Genomic DNA, 24,345 nt, shown 5'->3' on the forward strand with positions numbered 1-24,345 from the left:
TAGCGGTTGCCCTGGGAAACTGCCACATTCTCACGAGTGCTCATGGTTTTCCAGCGCTTGCTTCGTAAACCAGATCCCCTTCAGGTGATTGGCCGTTAATATCCAATTATTCCATTACTTACTTAATTGCTCAATTTCTCTTTTTAAAGCCAGAGCCCAGCTTCATCAGTGCTCCATCATTGTCTTTTTCACCCCCTTATAGTTTTCACTTCTGCACCTTTTTCTCTGTCTGCTTTTATTTCTACCCTGTCCTGTCTGCTTCCCCAGGCAGATGGCCTCAGCAGCCTCTCCGGATGGCCTCACCCTGGATCCTAAAGCCTGTCTGCACACCTGTTCTCGCCACCAGAATTGCGATTTGAAGTCAAATTCCCTGATTGGCATCAGGGTTCCATTCCTAAATTAGATACTCGAGCATCCTCCTTTTTATTTCTGGGAGCTCAAAACAGGTTTCGGCTCAGAAGCTGAGGCTGCCCAATTCCTGATGACGGGCTGTTTCACCAAGATAAAGATCCCTTGGTTGGACGCTGATCACTGACCTCTCGCTGCTCAGACTCTGATCCAGCTCAGGATGTCTTTTAGCACTGCAACCTCTGGTCTGGTTCCTGACTGCACAGCAATCCCTGAATCATTTCCTCTGCTGGTCTCCTATCCCCATGTTTCCATCCCACATCCCGGAGGCAGCTTCTGTCATTGAGGGCCCGAGGGCACTCACTGTGCAGCCCTGCTTCTATTTTCTGCTTTCTTTTTCTTTTCTCGGTCCTCTCTGAGCTTCCTGGCAGTGGTGACGTCCAGGAGGCCTCACCAAGTGCTAGTGCTTCACTAGCTGTATATTGTCACTGGCGCATACACAAAAGAAATTCCCACAGGAATTTTTTTTAATTTGAGGGTTTCCAGAGGTATTCACAGGCCAGAAGTACTGTACTGGAAGCCAGCTAGTGGGATCTAACTACCATACCAGCCTATGCTACTCCAGACTCAACACCTCATCACCTGGTTACAAATGCACATTTCAGTACAGGACAAATTCATTCAAATGACAGCTCAACTTTTTATTTTTTAGTCCAGCCTTTTTTGTTTTTTTACAGTCCTGGTAACTGGTAATTGTTTATAATTGTATATAAATATATAATACATAGTGGCTTTATTTGCTTTTAAATAATACATTTTATACACATAAAATAATCAATTGTGATTTGTGTTTGAGAGCAACTTTAAATTTCCTTTCTCTTTTGTTGTCAAATTATTATTAAAGTAAGATTTTGTGTGGTGTGACAGACACAACTGACACATGATACATTAAGGATTCACTAAGGATACATTAAGCACCACCTGGCAGTTTTACAGTGTAGAGCAGTCCTACATGAGATTATTTGAAAAAAAAGATTGTTGCAGTACCCTGAAAGGCACCCTGAGCATTTGTATTGCCTGCATCTCTATGTTGTCATATGTTGATCCTTGTTTTGCACTCCTGTAATGACTTCAAACTCCTGCCAGTTAAATACATAAAAAATCAAATACAGTTAATTCATTAAAAAAGTGATTAAATAAATAACTGGTTTCTGTGATCTAACAATGCTTGTCAGGAAAAATAATGTATTTAATCTTTCTTCAGTTAGTTTAAATAAAGTATAGATTTAGATCTGAAACCTTTCTGTAAAATGATACCACATTAGATAGGCTGTTCCAAGAGCAGAAAAATAACACAGTGAACAGTCAGTGTCACCTTCATCGGATCAATTTGGTTAGTTTCAAAACGGCAATTCTTTGTGTTATAAAAAAACAAGTTGAAAAATGGATAAACACGTTTAATTATACTATGCATCTCAATTTTGAAATTGGAAGTTATGGTATTTCTTCACTTGTTTTAGTAATGTAGAATGTATCATTTGAAGTATATAGAACAAGAACGCAAGAGTAATCTAATAGAAATCATTAACAAAAATACTTTGTTCGAGTTTAGGGGTGGTTGATTATCTCTTTAGAGTCCTTTGAATATCTAGTGAGGTATAGAAATAATACAAAAAAATAGCATATACTGTTCCATCCAAAATAAATGCTAAGAGCTTAATCTTGAGAAATCTTGATACTTATTTTACTTCTGTCATTTTATCAACTCACATATCTTGAACCCCACTAAAAAAATAATTCAGCGCCATGACAACCTCATAGATAACTGTGAAAACAGCCTGGCAAGGTAAGTTGTTGTAAACACTGTTCTCTTAAATAAGCCTAAATAGATAAGACCATCTAATAATAGATAAGAGACTCCTGAGTCTGCTCCATGCTGTGACTATTTTTCTCACTTCCCAGACCACAGTTTACCTTTGTTGGTTCTGGTAATGGAAATAGATTGATTTCCACAAATCTGATAGTAAAGTGTCTTCCAGATATTGTAGGTGTGCAAACTAAATCATGTTTATTATTGAGCCAGTTAAGAAGCTTCATATATATATATGATAGCCATAATGGCAAAGTGAGAAGATTAATTGGGAATAGCTGAATATAAACCTAATGCAAACGTTTATATTTGACTATGATAATAACAACTGCAATACATGTAAACAGAATAAACTTAGGTTATCCAAGCATTCAGGGCTTCTGAGAAAGATTTTTTTTTTTTAAATTCTTTGCCAAAAGTTATGTATGAATGCAAAATGTTCTTCCATCATATTTAAGATCTCAGATCTTAGCATTGTGCTTTGTCTTTTTACATATATATCCAATATTTAACATGCAAAGGAACAAGTAATAGGTTTATTCCATGCTGAAAAAAAGAAGAAATAAGGCGAGACCAAGTGCCCTGTCTCTCTCCAAGTGAGAGAGACAGGGCAGTAGGCAAAGGTAAAGTAGCAGGAGAACAAAGGTTGGGAGGGAGGAGGAGTGAGAGGCGGGAGCAGGGGACAGAAAGAGAGGCCAATCAAGAGGTGTGAAGTCAGAATGGGTGCAGAGAGGTGTGAAATGAAACTTCCAATGAATGGAGAAAATTTAAAAGAACAGTAGTCTGTCGTTAAGAGAAGGGAGAATGTGTGATCCTAGCTGCAGAATAATTTTGGTTTCGGTGGTCTTTCTGATGTATGAGTTCGGAAAACCGTCTTTGAGAACACAGACGGAGAGATTAGAGTGGTCGTGGCCGTCAGAAGTGAAATGAGAAACAGTGGGCTTGGAGAGATCTTTAATCTTCACAGCCCTGACGTGTTCTCTGAAGCGGTCTCCAAGTCTCCTTCCTTTTTCTCCAATGTAGATGGCTGGGTATTTACTGCAAGAGATACAGAAAATAAGGTTGCTGGAGGTACAAGATGCTGTCTGGGTGATCCGGAATTGTCCTGAGGGGCCTTGAATGAGTGTGGTGGTGGATGTGTACTTGCAGGTGATACAGCGATATTTAACATACTGTGATATGTAAAATTAATAAAACATAAATACCGTTTGTGTATTAATTTCATTTAATTATAAAAAGGGTGATTTATTTATTTAAGATTTTCAAATCTTAATTAAAATCTTAATACAAGTTTAAGATCTTCGTATTTCAAAGACCAGATAAAAACCAGGAATTGCTCAGCTAAAGTGGCATCAATGATTATTGGGTATGTGTTTTGATGGAAAGTCTCCCCCTACTGTGAGGAGATAATGTTCTGGCTGGCACGAAACAATCCCTCCAGTGCTACATCAGACAAGTTAAGGTGCTATGTGAATGCCATATTTACAATTTGTTGAAAATAAAAATGGTTGTAAAGTTCTCTAAAGGTTTCTCAGTCAAGAAGGAGAATTCACATAGCATAGGGAGCTGCATCAGCATGCGTAAGCTACAAAATATCAGCTAAAGAGGGAAGAAAACACTTTCAGAGAAAACAATGTTTCAGGTGTGAAGAATACAGAGCCCCATTTCAATTGCAGCCTAAATGTTTCCCCAAACACCCTGCCCCGCTGGGAATGGAATATACACAAACAAAGCACTGAAAGCTTTACAGTAGATGGTCAGGTGTTATGTAGGGATAGTACATAATTCTGGCTTTATGAACTCACACCTGGGATTCAATTAATTCAAAATATGTTTTTTTTTAAATTGAACCTTGTTTATATAAAAGTTATATCACTGGGTGGAATCATGGAGACTAAAATAAATGACAAGCACTACCAGTTTTTTCCCTTACCTCTGGTGCAAAATGATAATGCGCTGACTGGCACGAAACATTCCCTTTGTCCAAATCAAAGGGGGTGAGAGAGAAGGAAGAGACAGAAAAAAGTGAATCCTGTCTTAATTTCAAATTATATTTTACCTTCATTTTTTTACTTTATAAGTTTGTATATTACTTACTTCCTGATAGTCAGATTCAACGTATATTTGAACAAAGTCTTGTAAATTAATGTTTTTGGAAGATGTGGAAGAAGTGCAACAAATTATTACATTGCGAATTTTAATAATATTGATTACTAACAGTTTATGCTAACACCTGACTTTCTTATTTAGATGTAAATAAAATATTGAACTAAGTGTGACATTCAGTAAAAACAATCGGGAATAGTCTGTGGTATTTGTATAGATGAAAGTTTTCTAAATGTTTTAAAAAAATAGAAGCTGTAGAACGGTCTTTATTGATGCAGATGTTTACAAAGAAAGTGAACTACTGCAATAATTTGAGCTATATGAAATTGAATGAATCCTTAAATATCATTAATTTCTTTAGATACGCGATTCCATATTATATTCCCTATTAATCAAATTCTAAAAAGAATGCTTTTTTTACTGCGATAAGGAGTGTAAGTATTGATAGAAAAGGTTAAAACATCATAACTTAGTATATAAACTTAATATAGTCAAAAGGTGCACATAAAAACGTTTCCAAAATAACCACAGTAAGTAACCGAATAAAAGACTTTGATGCTTAAAATGTTTATGAAGAAAGTGGAATACTGGTGTGTATTTTTTAAACTACCAATACCAACCATATACAGTTTACATATTTATATTCCTAAATTAATATAATCTATGACATTCAGAGATGTTATGCTCTTGTTATTTTTGTGCTTAGCTACCAAAGTTTCCCTTTAGTTGTAAAATTCCATATTAATATTCAATATGAAGCGGATTAATCATGCACAGTAAAGAGATTAAATGAAGCAATCGTTTCACTACCAACCAATGCTGTGCCGCCTGTCGATCATTTTGGCCAATCATGTACTGCGGTATAACTCGCTAAACTGCAGATAACTTCGTGCAGTACGGGGTTTTACCACACATTTTGAATGGCTGCATCTGTAATATACATTGTTTTTCCTGTTTTGTAAGGTAGCTAAATTACAATGCGTTTATATACAATGCTCTTTTTAATACACATGCAGTAAGACTTTGTTAGTATTGTCTACTACATTGAGTGATTTGAGAGAGGGTGTTATTAGACTCAAGGAACCTAGGCAATAGGATGTTTATTTGAACATCACAACTGTGTGTGTGTTGGCCTGGATCTGCCTGTTTTTAAAATCATGTTACAATACGCCAATATCTTTAATTCATCTGATTGCATATTTAGGCTTGTTTTTACCAGTTTCTAGACTTAAATGTGTTCTTCCTAAAACATTGGTACAAAGAGATTCTTTCAGCCTCTCTTCAACTTAAGAGTTATCTTCCTATTTCTGTCTAAACAACTTTTGACAGTTTATCATTCTATGATAAACAGAAACAGGTTATAATCACAATGTAATCAAACAAATCCCATAGCGAGTATTTTTTTTGGTTACATTTCATGTCACACACCTGAATCAGTGGAGTTCTGAAACTCAAAATGTGGTATGGCTTTAAATCAGAACAGACAGAGGCCCCCGAGGTCTAGGACTGAGAGCCAGTGATTTAGAGATTAATAAATACATTCAAGATCTGTCTGGCGATCATGTTGTTTGCTCTGGCCTGGCTGTGTTAATAATAATTTAATTCCAGTTTGCCTTCCTTCAGAGTAATCTTCATATTATATTGTCCAGTTTCCTTTTAAAATGATGGTATCATTTTGTTTAATCTGATTTAGTTGAACCAGAATGAGTACAGAATTAGTAGTAACATGGCGACGTGTTGCGTGTGGCTCCTCGTCTGTTCATTTTTGTCTGTTTCATATTGTGGGCTTCCTATGTCCAGTCTGTGTTTTCAACAATTGTTTATGACCGACAAGTGCTTATGGACATTAGTTCAAGAATTGCTGAGTTAAACACAGATATATGCTATTTGGAACTGAATCAACTATCCTGGGTGCCTCTGCGCATGGACTCTCCACCTGACTCAGAGCAGAGCAGGTGAGTGTGACAGACCCGGAGGCATGGTAGACGGGGAGGACTTCAAGTGAGAGTGAAGCGCCGCGGCTACTAACCCCACTCTCAAGTATCCTCCTGGCCTACATGCAATCCATGGAGAACAAGATGGACGAGTTAAGGGGAAGGTTAAGCCATTAGCTGGACATCAGGGATTACTGTATTCTCTGTCTCACCAAGACCTGGCTGACCCCCAGTACACCTGACTCAGCCGTGGAGCTTGATGGATTCTTCTCATGGGTCCCTCTTGCTTGGCCAGTAAGAGAAAAGACAGTGGTGTTTGTCTGATGAGAAACAACTCTTGGTGTTCAAATGTGAAAATTCTGAAGAGATTTTGTTCTCCCGACCTGGAATATCTTACTGTAAAATGTCGGCCTTTCTATCTACCGAGAGAATTTTCATCTGTCATCATGTCTGCAGTATATATTCCACCTTGATCGGACATGAAAACACTCAGTGAAATATATGCCAACATTAACAGCTATGAAACTGTCTACCCTGATGCTGTATCTGTAGTTGCGGGGGACTTTAATCAAACCAACCTAACGAGAATTCTTCCAAAATATAACCAGCATGTCTCCTGCCCAACAAGGAGTTCGAATACGCTTGATTACTGCTAAACTGTAATCAAAGACGCCTACCGCTCCATCCCCCGCCTGCACTTCGGACAGTTGGACCATCTTTCGGTACTTCTCCTGCCAGCTTACAAGCAGAAGCTGAAGCGGGAGAATGTGTCCACAAGAACAGTTCAACACTGGACAGAGGAGACAGATGAAGTGCTACAGAACTGCTTTGAATCAGTGGATTGTTGACTTGTTTAAAAGTTCATAAGTGAACCTAAACGAATACACTTAAGCTGTCACGGAATTCATTAAGAAATGTGTGGATGACTATGTGGCCACAAAGACAGTTTCCATTTTCCCCACCCAGAAACCATGATTTTACATCGACATCCAAAATAAGCTGCAGGCACGATCGGAGGTCTTTAAATCTGGCGGTCTGGATCTTTATAAGAAGGCAAAGACTATGTATGACCTGCGAAAAGCTATCAGGGACGCTAAAAGGCAATACAGCATCAAAATTGAAACACAAGCTGCCTCTGCCGATGTGCACCAAATGTGGCAGGGTATTCAGACAATTACACACTATAAAGCCAAAATAAGCAGTGTTACATCAACCAGTAGTGATTCCTCTCTCCCAGATGAGCTGAACGCCTTTTACGTTCGCTTTGAGAAGGAAATCACAGAACCGGTGCTGGCGCTCCCAGCCGCTACTGATACAACAGTGTCTGTCACATAGGCAACTTTCAGGGCAACTTTCAGACGGGTTCACACACCGAAGGAGACTGGCCCAGACGGCGTTTCTGGACAGGTCCTTAAGTTAACCAGTTGGCCATGGTTTTCACCGATATTTTTAACCTTTCACTTTTACAGTCTTCTGTTCCCACATGTTTTAAGAAAACTATTATTATTCCAGTCCCAAAGAAAAATACTGCTCACATGCTTTGAAAGGCTGGTGTTGGGGCTCATTAACACAATGGTACCTAAGTGCTTAGACCTCCTCCAGTTTGTATACTGACGTAACAGGTGCTATTTCCCTGGCTCTTCACACTGCCCTGACTCATTTAGAAGACAAAGACACATACATCAGAATGCTTTTCATTGATTACAGCTCCGCATTTAACACCTAGTTCCTTCCATACTGGTCAGGAAGATGAATGACCTGGGCATCAACACCTCTCTGTGTAGGTGGATTATGGATTTCCTGACTGGCAGACCACAGACTGTGAGGGTAGATGGAAAACTTTCTTCCACGCTGACCATGAATACAGGTGCCCCGCAGGACTGTATGCTTATCCCCAAGCTGTTCTCCTTGTTTACCCACGATTGTGTGGCCAGACAAAGCTCCAATTCCATTTTCAAATATGCTCATGACACTACCTTCATTGGCCAAATCACTGCAAATGATGAGACAGCCTACAGGGATGAGGTCAGGAACCTGATGGAATAGTGCCTTGACAAATAACCTCTTCCTCAATGTCAGTAAAACCAAAGGGCTGGTCATTGATTTTAGAAAGCAGGGTGGTGGCCAAACCCCTATTTACATTAATGGGGTGGCTGGGTAACTTCATCGCTAACGACTTAACGTGGCGCCAGCATGTACAGTAAATGGAGCTACAAAGAAGGCACAACAGCGCCTTTACTTCCTCAGACAATTGAAAAAAATTGGACTACCTTCAACTGTCCTTACCACATTTTACAGGTGCACTATTGAGAGTGTGCTTACATGTGGAATTACAGTGTGGTTTGGTAGCAACTCATTGTCTGACCGGAAGGCATTACAGGAGGTGGTCAGGTCAGTTCAGTCCATGATTGGTGTACAGCTCCCCTCTATTTCAGACATTTTTACTACTTGCTGCCTCAGAAAAGCTGGAAGTATCGTTAAGGACACCAGTCATCCTGGTTCCTCACTTTTCTCCCCCCTTCCCTATGGTAAGTATTATAGGAGCATAAAGGCATAAAAGGCATAAGGACTCAGAGACAGCTTCTTCCCTCAAGCTGTCAGATTACTGAACTCTACCCCTACCACTGGCCCACACTGATGTTTTTTTTCTCTAAGATGTATGCTATTTAAAACTTGTTGCTGCTGCTGTTCTGTGTTTTTGTTTTTGGTGTTTCTTTGATCTCTTTGTATAGGAGTATACATGCAAATAAGCATTTCATTGCACTCTACTCTACCCCCATGTAATTTTCCAAGTGAAAAAGGTCAGTTTAACAGAAACACAGAAAAGAGACAGTTCAATGTAGTTGGTGCAGGGCAATCCTGTCATTGGGAAGTCAAGCTAGATAGAGTACGTGTTGTCATTCTGAGTAAAATAAGGACTTATTCCCTTTTTCTGAACGTGCTCCGTGCTAATGTAATTCTTGGAAAAATAAGCTTTAACAAGGCAGGTAATGTTCTGTTTGCACTTCAAAAGCAATGCAGTGTTTGAAGTCTCTCCATGTGAAGGTAAATGAAAAGATGTGAGATTTAATTTTCCTTGAGTTAATGCCACACAGTACCATTAGGATAAGGGCACAACATACAAAATTAGAGGAAATGCACACAGAAAAAAAGCATATTTCTGATCTGTCATCTTTGGGCTTTTGTCATGTTTTTTTTTTATTTTGTAAATACAAATGCTTATAAACTAAGTATAATTACAGCTTCGGTTTGTAAAATACCCATTTAATGGCAGTGTTCTGCATTAGACAAACAAGTTAACTTTAACTCAAAACTAGTGAAAAAATGCCAAAACTCAATGAGTGACTTATCCCAGTTTATTTTTCATGAATAACTTCAGTTAAAAGAAGACTGGAGCAGCAGTATAGCATTTTGTCATATTGTGAAGCACTTATTTACGTGGTTTATGTTTCAAGGCTGTTTTCTTTTTTAACATGAATAATGCTATTTTAACCTGGACCACAGATCTCCAGGCAACACAACTCATTGGGACGACAGCAACTTGAAGAATTAAGGACAGTCTATTATGGAACATTCTAGGCAGAGTTTGTGCATTAAACTGAAGTTGATTAAGATAATGGAAGTAAACTCTAAGCATGCCATATGGTTAACCTGTGTTATACTTTGTTATAGTTTGTTTCAGGGATGGTAGTACAGATGCAGCCATTCAAAATGGGTGGGGTATTTCGCGGTATACCCCGGTGGGCGTGTCGCATCAAAACGCAGTATCACGCAGTATTACGTGGTGTATCGCGTCATTTGACGTCATACCGGAAAGTGTCCGGAATCACCTTGTAAAACCGCCAGGAGGAGCCAATAAAGCTTAACCTCTCATTTACAGCATTTGAGCTTTTAAATTTAAACTGTGTATTACAGCATGTTAATCATCAGTCATTAAAAAGTTGGTATATTTTATGAAAGCAAGATTGCTCAGTTGGGCAAAAGTACACAACCTACCTTTATCATAAATATTTTAATTATGCAGAAATATTTTATGCATCAAAGCCTTTACCGAAGATATTACTCATATTATTAATAATGAATGACCTTGGACAAGCTGTAAACTCAAAGTATTACGCTGGTCCACATTATTTGTAACTGTCATTTTAAATGAAAAGACTTCATTTTTTCATCGACAAAAAGTAACACCACAGCATTTCCATCGATTGTACAAGCACTGAAAAACTGTCCAATCCCTAGTTCGTCAGGCATTTTCTTTTAGTATAACAGACATAAAAACTCCCTTGCTTTTAACAGAGCGTTTCATAATTTCTAACAATGAAAATTATTTAAACTGCGACACTTATCATTCAACCAGAGCTCAAAATAACACAAGGATCCTCAAGAGCACAACAAAGACTGTTTTAAAAGATACTTGTACCGGGTACATGAGAATCCAAACTTTTTTATCTACGTCTTTAAAATTTATCACACAGTAACAAGTCAAATTTCAGGGGCGTCCGTATACCAGAGATTATGGTACCGCTTCAGAAGGGTGTCAGCCAGTCAGATTCCAGGACCGGAATTATCTGTTTTATAATCGAGAATATGTAAGCACGTATCTAAATAAATTAATCATGATATTAATTTAAGGATCTAAATTTCTAAATCTATGTTTCTATATAGCTGGTAGTATTCCTGTATTTCACTTTCTTTGTAAACACGTTTTGTTAACACCCGAATCGCAGGTGGATTCTGTTTTTTGGTCTGGTGTTATGGTCTGTAGCTCAAATCCTGCTTAACTAAAAATTAGACGCGAGAAGAGTATTATTGGACAATGTTGTGAGGCTCTGGCGGAATTTCTCTGTAAACTGAAGAGTTATAGAGGAGACAGGTTGTGTATCACTTCTTTTGACACTTGTAAAAAAAAACAATCCAATGTTAATGCGACACGGAAGATAATGTGGTGTATTGGTCGTTAGTGAAAAGATTTAATCATTTAATCTCTTTACTGTGCACATTTTAATCTGCTTAGTATTGAATATTTATATGGAATTTTACCACTAAAGGGAAATTTTAGTAGCTAAGCATAAAACGCAGAGGAGCATAACGAAGGTCATAAAGGTCATAAACGATATTAATTTAGAAACATAAACATATTATGTAAACTGTATGTTGCTGTTATTGGTATTTTAAAGACAAAATACACACCAATACTCAATTTTTCCTAAAGTATATTGACATTTTTTATATTTCAAAATAACACATGTTCGTACTGTATGTACAGTACTCAGCGGTACCGCAGGTTGAACTGTAGGGCACAAATCCACCCGAACCCAAAAGCCCAACATATTAATGTCCATTCGCCTGACGCTGCGCGGTTTTCATCACTCTCTGCGGGAGTAGTTTTTAATTCAGTTTGAATTCTAACTGTACGTACTGTCTTCGTATTTGGCCAGGGCTTAAAAGAGAGGGCGCGCCAAAATTTTTCGGTGCCGTCGTCTGCGCTTTAAAGGTACCCCTGTTGCAGAAGAATTTGACCTCGGAACGTTCACCCAGCGTAATTATTGTTTCATTGCACTTTGACAGATTGTCTTTAAATCAATTGTTGTCAGAATATCCCCACCTCCAAACAGGAACAAAATTGCAACGATTTTATTAACTGGCTGTTTCAGTAACCTAAAGTATATATCTAAAGTAATAATTTAACAATATATGTAAATGTTTTAAGATATGTTTATGTTGTGAATGTCTGTAGATTGTATCTTATTTTTAGTTTTTGTTTTGTTTCACGTTAATTTTATAAGGGAATCTTGATTAAAATACTTTTATTTTTTCACAATCTGGTAATGCCAGACAGAATTCACATTCGCTGCAGCCAAATGGCCTTGCAGATCAGATACTGTATCAAGGAACAAAACAATTATCGCGCCCGGCTCCTCTATAGAATCGCTTTAACATGCTAATGCATTGGTGTAACACTCTGTGTCTACAGTACATTGTGAACAAACCGGTTTCACAGGTATTTTCAATGTCCTCTTGGGGGATATTCTAACAACCAGTGATTATAAGACGATCTGTCAAAGTGCAATGAAATACAATATGCTGGACGGTATGCTTCTCAAAGTGCTTTACAGGATAACAACAATAACAACAACAATTTTACAAGTCCTGGGAGGAAGAATATCATCAATATTAATAATAATAATATACTTTATTTTATATAGCGCCTTTAAAGGTGGCTTTTTAAAAAAAAACTTTTTTTAAATGCATTTGCATTTGCACACAGAGCAGTGTTTACTTGAACATGGAGATGCCATACTGAAAAATTCCTGTACACAACCATTGCAGCGGAGTTTGCATCATTTGGCAGGGCTATGATTCATACAAGTGGTGGTGGATTTGGAGACAAAATGTATTTACATTGGGTTGCTGTAAGTGGAGCACTAATAAGCCCAAAGCTCTACTTATTATTTTACAAAAGAATGCACCTGACAAGCTGGACAGTATGCTTCTCAAAGCGCTTTACAGGATAACAACAACAATAACAACAACAATTTACAAGTTCTGGGAGGAAAAATATGATCAATATTAATAATAATAATAATAAACTTTATTTTATATAGCGCCTTTAAAGGTGGCTCCTCAAAGCGCTTTACAGGATGACAACCGATGAAACAACATTGGTTGGGGGTTGAAAATACCTGTGAAACCGGTTTGTTCACAATGTACTGTAGACACAGAATGTTACACCACGCATTAGCATGTTAAAGCGATTCTATAGAGGAGCCGGGTGCGATAATTGTTTTGTTCCTTGATACAGTATCTGATCTGCAAGGCCATTTGGCTGCAGCGAATGTGAATTCTGTCTGGCATTACCAGATTGTGAAAAAATAAAAGTATTTTAATCAAGATTCCCTTATAAAATTAATGTGAAACAAAACAAAAACTAAAAATAAGATACAATCTACAGACATTCACAACATAAACATATCTTAAAACATTTACATATATTGTTAAATTATTACTTTAGATATATACTTTAGGTTACTGAAACAGCCAGTTAATAAAATCGTTGCAATTTTGTTCCTGTTTGGAGGTGGGGATATTCTGACAACAATTGATTTAAAGACAATCTGTCAAAGTGCAATGAAACAATAATTACGCTGGGTGAACGTTCCGAGGTCAAATTCTTCCGTACCAGGGGTACCTTTAAAGCGCAGACGACGGCACCAAAAAATTTTGGCGCACCCTCTCTTTAAAGCCCTGGCCAAATACGAAGACAGTACGTACAGTTAGAATTCAAACTGAATTAAAAACTACTCCTATTTGGCATTTTAGTTATGGAGGCAGAAAGACGCCCCCCCATCTCTGGGTGCTTGAGTTGTCGCCATCTTTAACCATTCCGTGTCCGAGTCGCAGCAGGTAGAGACATGTTCGAAAAAAAGTTCATCCCAGCTACATTACATTATTTTTAATATAATATTTTTTTTCTTTTGTACATGATTCTGATCCTCTTGTTGTATTTGTATCTGTAAATTCTATACGTTTAATAAAAATTTTAAAAAAAAATCCTCTTCCTGATCAGCACGTCTTTTTTCCCCAATCAGAGGGGTGTCAGATGGTGTCAGCCAATCACCATTCTGAAGCCCTACCATAATCTCTGGTATAGGGAGTCCCCAGAATTCTGTCCCATAGTTTAGATAGATGATAGATACTTTTATTGATCCCGTGAGGGAAATAAAGTAAATCATTTTCATTTTAGGAAATTATTAAACGCTCGGTTAAAAGCAAAGGAGATTGTCTGTTATAGTGGACATAAAAACAAGAGTTTGCTGAGGCGTTATTGGAAACCCAAATTTAACAAAAAATCGCTGGCATTATATCCTAGAAGACACAGACCGGCGCCAGACTGGGAGAATGCCCGCAGCGTAAAAGAAAATGCCTGATGAACTAGGGATTGGACAGTTTCTAAGTGCTTGTACAATCGATGGAAATGTTCAAATAAATGTGCAAAAGAAATAAACAAAATAATCATTTATTTCTTTATCATATTGGCTAGCTAATGTCCTCTCTTTGCTAGTTAGTGGCTGTGTTTCTGCGTTGGGTAGCACCGGGTGACTGTTCTCAGGCGGAAGATGTAAACAGCTTAATTTTCGTGTTAAATAATTTTTTTTAATTAAAATTCTATACAGCAATCGCATATTTGGGTACTGTTTCATAAAACTTTCATGCTTAAAATGTTTAGGGAGAAATGGAAGACTGGTGTGTATTTTTTCTTTAAACTACCAAGACCAGCCATACACAGTACAGTTTACATACAGTAATGTTTATGTTCCTAAATTAATATCGTTTATGACCTTCAGATGCGTTATGCTCCTCTTCTTTTTATGCTCAGCTACTAAAATTAGTGGTAAAAAATTAGTGGTAAAATTTCATATAAATATTCAATACTAAGGGGATTAAAATGTGCACAGGAAAGAGATTAAATGATTAAATCTTTTCACTACCGACCAATGCACCACGAGTGCCCCTGTCGGTCATTTTGGCCAGCCAATCACTTACTGCGGTGCCCTGCGGTGGCTTGTGGGTAGTTTCCCGTACCGCGGGTTTGTACCGTGCATTTTGAATGGCTGCATCTGTAATAGCACAATATGATGTTTGCCTTGTAAACTTGATCACTGGGGACTCTGGGGACAGGCATTTACTGATCAAGTCACTGGGTAGCCCTGATAAATGTATTGTTTAATTACAAGTAATAGGTTTATTCCATGCTGAAAAAAAGAAGAAAGAAAACACAACGTTTCGGCCGTGGAGCCTTCTTCAGGTGTGTGTTTAATTACCAGTATTAATGTAATTGTACTTCCTGCTGCTGGTTATATTTTAGTAAATAAATGCAGTGGATTGTCGGTTAATACTTCCTTGTACTTAAAAGCTAAAAAAGTTGGAAGTCAGAATCTTACTGCCATCCTGAGTTAACAAAATAAATTAAGCATCAAGATGCTCTTGTGTGAGAAGAGTTGTTATTGTTATGAGTTATGAAACTCCTCTGCGTCCAACTGTATCTCATCATCATTTTGCATTATTGTTTTGAATTCTGGACTGATCTTTATTTTCTAAGTACTGTGGGACCATATTGTAGTAGGGTGGATTGTTTAATTTTACCACTTATATAAGGTTATATACTTAAATAGAATAATGTAATTTATCATTTTGAACTTCTTATTTCTAATCTTAATGTCAAGATTTTCAACTAGATGTTTATGTCTTTTTTCAGTAGTGAGCCTTTAATGATGGATTTGCCACACCCTTATATAGACTCATCACTAGATTTCATTGACAACACGTACACTGAATTAACTCAGCAAAATACTGTAATTGACCTTAATTATGCCTTGGTCCATTCAGCCCTGTCTAATGAGTGCTTTCTTCTACAAACATAAAATGGGGACAGTCACAGAGGGTACAGACTATGCCTAGGGCCATAATCGACACCCTGTAAGTTTTACGCCATATTCTGTCACACCATGAAATCAGGGCTTTTATGGCATTGTAACAACTAATCATATTAGGACGCCCTCATTGTCCTAAAACTTGGATTATAGCCTGGTTTATAAATTCTCTACTAAATTAAGCAGAGGCCTGAGAAACGTTTATGAATACTAAATTAAGTGATCTGCTTAACATGATGGGGTACTAAGCATTTAAGTGGACTAAAAGTTTGACTAAAACCTTTTAAAACCATCACTGGTTTTATAATGATTGGCTGCTTAAATCATCATCATCAGTTGTAACTCCTAATCCTAATCCTAAATCCTAAACACTGGGGTTTACTATATAAATAAAAAACTGTTCCTAAATTACACAGTGTTGTATAGGAAAAACGTTCATATGTATTATGGACATTTGTCATATGACAGTGCCTTTTAAAATATTCACACTCCACTCCTTCAAAGATGTGCCCTTTTGCTGAATTACAAATGATGTACACATTTTTAAGTGACTATTTAAATTAAATCTCGAATGTTCAAGATAAGGATTTTTATGCATGAAAGAATTATCACGAATACCATCAAAAACTCCAATGGAAAATCTAAAAATACTATATGTTGATTGCATATTTTTTTATTCTATTTGTTATGGCAGAGAAAAATAACCTTTAAAGTCACACTATTAGTTGAGTGACCTCTGTGTGCAATAATACTGAATCACATGATTTCAGAATACAGAAGAATAGAGCAAAAGGAAGGTGAGGTGAGGGGGTTGATACTTATACAACAACATAATCAACTATAACATTTTATATTTTGGGGATTTTTCTTTTTATTTTTGCTAACATTTAAATTTTAAACTTTTTTCACCAATCAAAACGGTCAGTTTGAGTATTTAAGTGCTAATTAAAATATTTTAATGAAATGTGTATATATTATTTGTAATTCACCAAAACAGAACATCAGAAGGTTATGAATACTTTTGTAACGTGCTGTATTCAATAGTTAAAATAATGAATATCACATAAAACGTTTTACCTGTGTTATCTCAGCATTAAGGCACAAATCCCTGTTTTGGAAAAATAATTTTTACTTGTGCTGAATTCCAAACGAGAGTTGTGATAAGTATTTTGACAGGCTGCATTACCTCTTTTTTTCCTAAGTGTTTGTTTTCTTTTTATCAGGAGTATTAACCTTCCTTTGCACTGTCTTTAAAAAATATCAGATGAGCCCCAGTCATTATCTGGTGTTACCAACACATAGTGGCTATTAAAAATTACGAGTTATTTTTTATGTTGCATTTGTCCTGTTTTATATAACAAAGGGTATATTTATTTGGAAAAGATGCGGAAACTGCAGCTTATGAGTCAAGCATAGGAGTTTCCTCCTAGGTTGTGGTTTTAAAAGCTAATGAATATACAGAATAATGTTGGCAGCTGTCCTGCATCTTTCTGACACAATCTGAACCTTGTACATGAGCTCCCCTTACCAAATAGTCAACCTGGCCAGTATCTGGATGGGAGACCTCCTGGGAAAGCTGCTGGAGGAGGTGTTAGTGGGACTAGTAGGGAGGGCTCACCTTGCGGTCTATTTGGGTTCTAATTCCTCAGTATAGTGACAGGGATACCCTAATATAAAAAGGTACTGTCCTTCGGATGAGAAATAAAACCGAGTTTCTGACTCTCTGTGGTTATTGTGGTTGGGGCGGAGAGGTGGCTCTGTGGCTAAGGATCTGCACCTATGGCTGGAAGGTTGCCAGTTCAAATCCCACAGCCAGCAGAGGAATCCTTCTCCTTTGGGCTCCTGAGCAAGGTCCTTAACCCCAACTGCTCCAGGGGTGCTGTACAATGGCTGACCCTGCGCTCTGACCCCAAGCTTCTCTCCCTGTCTGTGTGTCTCATGGAGAGCAAGCTGGGGTATGTGAAAAGATTAATTCCTAATGCAAGAAATTGTATAGGGCTAATAAAGTGATGTTATGTTATTAAAAATGCCAGGGCATTTCTCGAAAAGAGTAGGGTTGTTAACACAGTTTTAAAATGTTGCTACACTGAAACGACATTGCTTACGTTTCTGGAGTGGATATTCATATTTTGGCAGGTTACCAATTTCTTGGATATTAAGTATTCAATACAAATCATAGTTGCACCAAATTTCCTTATAATAACCTTTAATTGTTGTACTGGCTCTGTTTATCTGTGTTCAGTCACACTAGCATTTAAAACAGTTTATTTATCAGCATGTGTAAAATTATTTATATCCAAGCCAGACTGAACAGAAATGCAAAATATAGCAAGAAGACAGATATTAATAAAACAATATAAAATGTAGTGTGGGGTAAAGTACCCCTAGCAATCTACATTGTTTATCTTAAAAGCATTTGGCCGATTCTCACTGTCTCTGTCAGTGAGCAGTTATTAATAGAAACGTTCCCAGGTTGAGTTGTGAATGATGAATGCATGCTTCTCAGACTGATTTTGGCAGAGACTCCAGGAGAGAGTCATCCTTCTGAATTAATAACCGTATTACACTAAAATAGCTTTCCTTCAGAAATATGAATTACTACAGCCCCAGATTTACACCACTGCTGAAGCAAGCAGGAGGAATGCAGACATGCAGACTATTGCCAGAGAATGGGAGTGAGAGAGAGATGAAGGAAGATTGTTAGACATGATGCTGATACTTTCTGCAAATTTGGGGTAAATTTCCAGTTCAGCAGATCATAACCTTGCTGTTCAGGATTGATAAGGAAGATATTGTTTGTGAGTGTTATGATACGCCAGTCCTTGAAGCAGCTCATCATGATCATGAATACAGGCATACATGCAAAATATTGTAAGAAAGCAGAATTTGATTGAAAACATCAAATAAAATAGAATGTAATGGAATCTGGAAGATTTCGTTCCCCCACGTTTCTGATTGTGTGCACACTAGGGCCCAGAACTCATGGTGTAGTTCTCACTATAGTAGTACAAGTTTCTTAGTAAACCAGTGAAGACCTCTGTATAGAAAGTTGTGTGGTTGTAACTTACAGGTGGTGGGATGAGTTCTGGGTCATAGGATTAGCAGACTTGTTTAGGAATTTGGCAAGTGGTATTGACTTTAGTACTTTACTACAGATGATGGGAATTCAGTCAGGTGTGCTGCAGTGCATCTTCACTCCCCTGTTTGAATTGTGTGGCCTTTCTGTCAGAAGGAGTGAATGATAACTGGTCACTTCAAAGTCAAGTGTTGGAAATGGCAGTCTTAATACTGGGAGGAGGTGTTGTAAGGAATGATCATACAGTGGATATAAAAAGTCTACACACCCTTATTGAAATTGCAGGTTTTTGTGATGTAAAGCCAGAAATCAAGATAAATCATGTTAGACGTTTTTCCATCTTTAATGTGACCTTGCAACCAACAAAATTCAAGAGAAAAACAAATAGATAATTATTAGGAAAAATAATTGAAATTTAAAAACCTACAACACCCTGGTTGCATAAGTGTGCACACACACACCAACTAATACTTTGTGGAAGCGCCTTTTGCATTTATTACAGCAGTAAGTCTTTGTGAATAAGTTTCTTTCAACTTTGCACACCTGGACTTTGCAATTTTATCCCACTCTTCCTTGCAAAAAGGTTCAAGCTCCTTCATATTGCCAGGGGATCTCCTGTGCACAGCCCTCTTTAGGTCATTCCACAGGTTTTCTATGGGATTGAGGTCTGGGCTCTGACTGGGCCATTCCAAGACTTTGATCTTCCCTTTCTGAATCCATTCCTTGGTTGACTTGGATGTGTGCTTTGGGTTGTTATCGTGTTGTAAGGTGAAATTCCTCTTCATCTTCAGCTTTCTGAAGGTTATGTGCCTAAATATCTTTATATTTGGAGCCAGTCATTATCCCATCTATCTTGACTAGAGCCCCTGTCCCAGCTGAAGAGAAGTAGCCCCAAAACATGATGCTTCCACCACCATGCTTCACAGTAAGTATGGTGTTCTGTGGATAATGAGCTGTGTTGTCTTTGCACCAAACATATCTTTTAGAATTAAGGCCAAAAAGTTCACCCTTTGTCTCATTAGACCATAAGAAATTTTCCCACATGTTTTAGGGTGATTGAATGCATTGTTTTTTCAAAATTTAGATGGGTTTGGATGTTCTTTTTTGTGAGAAATGGCTTCCATCTTGTCACCCTACTCCATAGCCCAGACGTGTGCAGAATACGGGAGATTGTTGTAACATGCAAGGAGTGACCAATACCTGCCAGAAAATCCTGCAGTTCCTTTAATGTTGCTGTAGGCCTCTTGGTAGCCTTCCTGATAAGTTTTCTCCTTGTCCTGTCATCAACTTTGGAGGGTTGTCCTGATCTTGTCAATGTCCCTGTGGTGCCACATTTTCTCCACTTATTGATGATAGTCTTCAGTGCTACATGGTGCAGTACATCCAATGCCTTTGATATTCTTTTATCCTGTTAGTGGCGAAGACCCTTTTAGCCTATGTCCACCTGGAATAGGCAATAGACTGATCCATCCACGGTGCGACAGGGAGCGCTACAGGAGGTCATTCTTGCCTTCTGCCATAAGACTGTACAACGCATCCACCTTGCGTCTGGGCAGAGGCAACATTGACAGTGATCTGTTTCTGGACTGAACAGTAAACTGTTACATCTGTTCTTTTTCTTTTCCCGTTTACAACCATTTTTGGGCAATATATGCCAGGGACCTGTGGAATACATTTATATTTATATTTATATTGTGCAATACGACTTTGTTGTGTACTGTTCTGTTCTGGTTTGTTATTTGTGTGTTCTGGACTGTGAGTAACCCTTCTTAGTGCACATCTCACTGATTGTGTTAAGCTGCTGTTGCACTGCAATTTCCCTCACGGGATCAATAAAGTATCTATCTATTCTTGAATGGGAATCGAAGTATGAAATTATTATTGTGAAACAATGTAACTAGTCCAGAAGAAAACATATTAACAATGTAATTTTAGCCCAAGACCAAGATATACTAGCAGTGTATATATATGAAAATAAATATTACCAGTGCGTGATATACAGTATTTTTTAACTGGGTGATAAATTAGGTTAATTACTGCGATCCAGCTTATGCCAAATGACCAGATCATTTCCATCCAATCCATTTATTAACCTGAAAACTATCCTGAAATCCTACTTTTCATATGATTCTAACTTTGGGGGCATGTAAGATCAATTCAGGGTACAAACATATCTAACCAGCAAATTCTATACACATGACATCCCAGTCCAGTTTCAAATTTAAGACCTAAGATTTGTGAGATATCAGTGCTAAGTGCCAAGTTAATGTTCCACCCTATAACTCACAACTGGCAACCCACTAAAGCTGGTCAGTACCTGGATGGGAGATGTCCTGGGAAAAACTAAGGTTGCTGCTGGAAGAGGTGTTAGTGGGGCCAGCACATGGGACCTAATACCCCAGTATAGTGACGGGGACACTATACTGTAAATAGGCACCGTCCTTTAGATGAGACGTAAAACTGAGGTCCTGACTCTCTGTGGTCATTAAAAATCCCAGGGTGTTTCTCGAAAAGAGTAGGGGTATAACCCCGGCGTCCTGGCCAAATTTCCCATTGGCCCTTACCAATCATGGCCTTCTAATAATACCCATCTATGAATTGGCTTCATTACTCTTCTCTCCTCCCCACTGATAGCTGATGTGTGGTGAGCGTTCTGGTGTCCCCATTACCTGTAAAGGGCTTTGAGTGGAGTGTCCAGAAAAGTGCTATATAAGTGTAAGCAATTATTAATTATTATTATAAATGATTAAGGGTATCATGTTTCTTGTATTGTATCTTCTTATGTTTAGTTGCTGGTACATTGCAGCAAGCAGAGGAAATGAGGAAAGGTTTGCAGGAATGTGCAGCAGGGTTTCTTTATTTGTTTGGCTCTCAGTAGTCTGTGCTTTTCTGCCTGCAGGAGTCCCCACAGGATGGAGTGATAACCCGAGATATCCATCGCACCTTCCCAGCACATGATTACTTCAAGGATTCAGATGGTGACGGCCAGGATTCTCTCTACAAGATCTGTAAGGTAAGCTGGAGGCCTATTTATTTTTGCTTTTTTATTTATATTTATTTATTTCTCTTATTGCTTTCATGTACATACAACACACATGTGCTTTATGCCAAAATGTTTGGGATTTATATCAACATTTTCTGGGCATTTGTTTTCATAGTATCAAAGGGAATTGACCACTTTAACTGAAGAGCTTCAAGTGAGGAACTGTGTCACTGTAACTGAAAGCATGGAAGCAACATGGAGTTGGAGTAGTTTGATGTTAACCTTTTAACTCTTGTCTTGTGCAGTGTGAGGATCATTTTGGTACTTTCACAAAACCTTGGAAAGTCATTAGAGCTTATAGATGTCATCTTGATTGTCACTGAGTATTAAAGTAGAGTGAACACAGAAAATTTCTAGGTGGTTGGAATGGGAATTTCAAATAATTACTTCACAGTTTATTCCTGAAAATGTTCAGGATTTAAATATTCAACCTCTTGCCAGTGTGAAAGGCTGAAAACCTATTAGTAGAAAATCAATTTTGCAAGATATAGGGATAGGAGATAGAAGCAAAGGAAAATAAAATAGGGATTCAGAATTCAAAGAAGATATTTTATAAATCATTTATTGTTTTCTAATCAATCAGAACAAAATTTTAACAAGATAATATGATTTTAAGCAAAGGTATAGCTAACTAACCTTCATGAGACGTTTCAAGAACCTATTAAAAGGCTACTTGAAAGGCTTCCTTAAAACTAAAGGAGGGGTCAAATATACTGATTGCCAAGGTATAAATAAAGTTGAACATCATGCCCTTAGTTACATGTTAAATTTGTACATACAGTGATGAAAGTTATATAAGTCTTTAGTTTTTAATTTGTTTAAGAAAAATACCAGAAAAACACAAAATACTGTATATACCCGAATTGTCATGCTAAATTATCCCTTACCTACTCTTTACTTATTTAGTTCATCAAGGGCATCACTAAATTTAGTTTGAAGTGTATTTATGTTTGATAAAACATTATTGGCTGTTAATTTAGCACATAATTTCCTGACACAGTTCAAAATAAAATTGCATTATATTCAGTTTCTGTATTTAACGTTTCCTACATTTTTGGTATTCAAAACCATTAGTTTAGTAACAGAACACATAAACATTGACTACAATCTGTCTCCTATGAGTAGTCCAGTTGTACTTAGCAGGTGTGTGCCCAGCTGAGGATTGTCTTAGTGATTTTGTTATTGTTTTTGAGTTTGAAGTTAGATGGCACTTTAACTACTGTGACAAAAATACATTTTCATGAGGCATGTGCTGGATGTGTGAGAGTCTGTGTTGTTTGATGCGGTTGTCTTCCCTCGCCCACCATACTTTTATAGGTTGCATTTAATAGAAGTTATTGATTATATATCCTGGCTGACTCAAGCACAAGCAACCCTGGAAGTTTTCCCCATCACAGCCGGCTAATGACGTGGTCCAGAACTAAATCGCTGTGTCTCAGTCTGGGCTCCCTTCTTGCTGGAAGAAGGTGTGCAAGTTGCAAATGACAAGTAAAGGGTAATTTCAGGCAGAAAAGTAGAAAGAAGAATAAACACTAATTATTTTGATGTGGAGCCTCTTGAGCTGTGTTGTTGTTCCCCTATAGTTGTTGAAACTATGGGGCTAATTCACAGAATGTAGTTAAACAAGGCTATGAACAGTTTTTGTATTGTTTTTCTGTGTATTTTTGTATACCAGGTTGGAAATATCTATAAATATGCATTACTATAGTGTACATATAAATCTGCTCACCAGAACAAAAAAATCATGCTTTCCTTCATAATATTGATTATAATATTGGAATATTATGTTATATTGATTGTACATTTCTATTATTTATTTGGCCTGTCAGGCCCAAGGGAAGATAATTCTTTTTTTTTTTACCTCAGCTGTTTCTCTTGTGATCTGGGGGGACCCTTTTTTTTTCTTTTAGCAATCTGCTTTGCTAACTGGTGTCTGGTGCCGACCTGTAGGTGTTGTTAACCCTTAAAAGTGAGCTGTTCTGCCATAGCTATTGATTTAGGGAAGATATAAGCCCACAATAAATACAGATCCACATCTCAAAAAAGCAAGAAGCAGAATCCTGAAAGACACCATGTAGGAGGTTGGGGGTTTTAAATTGCTTTAACAATCAGAAATTGTAACAGTAAATTGCGAGTGTATTTGATTACTTTCAGGAACCAATCAAATACAATAATTTACAGTCTCATACACAGATTCTAGATATGAAGTATAACCAACAGATTAATAGAAAATATGTATCTGTGAAATTATTTGCTGTGAACAAGAATGGCTGATAATTAACTTGGAGATTACAAAGATCATAACTTCAGAGTTAAAATACAGATTGAGTATAATGTGTTACAGTCTAGCTTTTAGGTTTTATCAGTCTCATACAACTAAATCACATTTATGTTCGTAGAACAAGTAAATATGCATGTATTGAATTGAACATTGAACATGTTTGGAATAATAATTCAGGTGTCGAGAATTATCATTTGATTTATTAATTAAGTTTTATATTGAAAGATCCTTTGTCCCAGAGTCCTTGATGATGTAA

At 37.4% G+C, this 24,345-nt stretch overlaps 1 protein-coding gene across 2 annotated transcripts in view; it reads left to right on the forward strand.

Moving 5' to 3' along the window:
• The window catches only part of rabgap1l (RAB GTPase activating protein 1-like), a 351,445-nt gene that overhangs the window by 157,485 nt on the left and 169,615 nt on the right, over positions 1-24,345 (forward strand). For both annotated transcript variants that reach the window (XM_088926643.1, XM_088926644.1), the window contains exon 14: positions 21,665-21,778. In XM_088926643.1, the coding sequence (XP_088782769.1) occupies positions 21,665-21,778 (114 nt within the window). The remainder of the gene's footprint in view (positions 1-21,664; positions 21,779-24,345) is intronic.

This window comes from Atractosteus spatula, chromosome 11, assembly GCF_055471065.1.
Source record: "Atractosteus spatula isolate fAtrSpa1 chromosome 11, fAtrSpa1.hap1, whole genome shotgun sequence".
In the NCBI taxonomy this organism is placed as follows: domain Eukaryota; kingdom Metazoa; phylum Chordata; class Actinopteri; order Semionotiformes; family Lepisosteidae; genus Atractosteus; species Atractosteus spatula.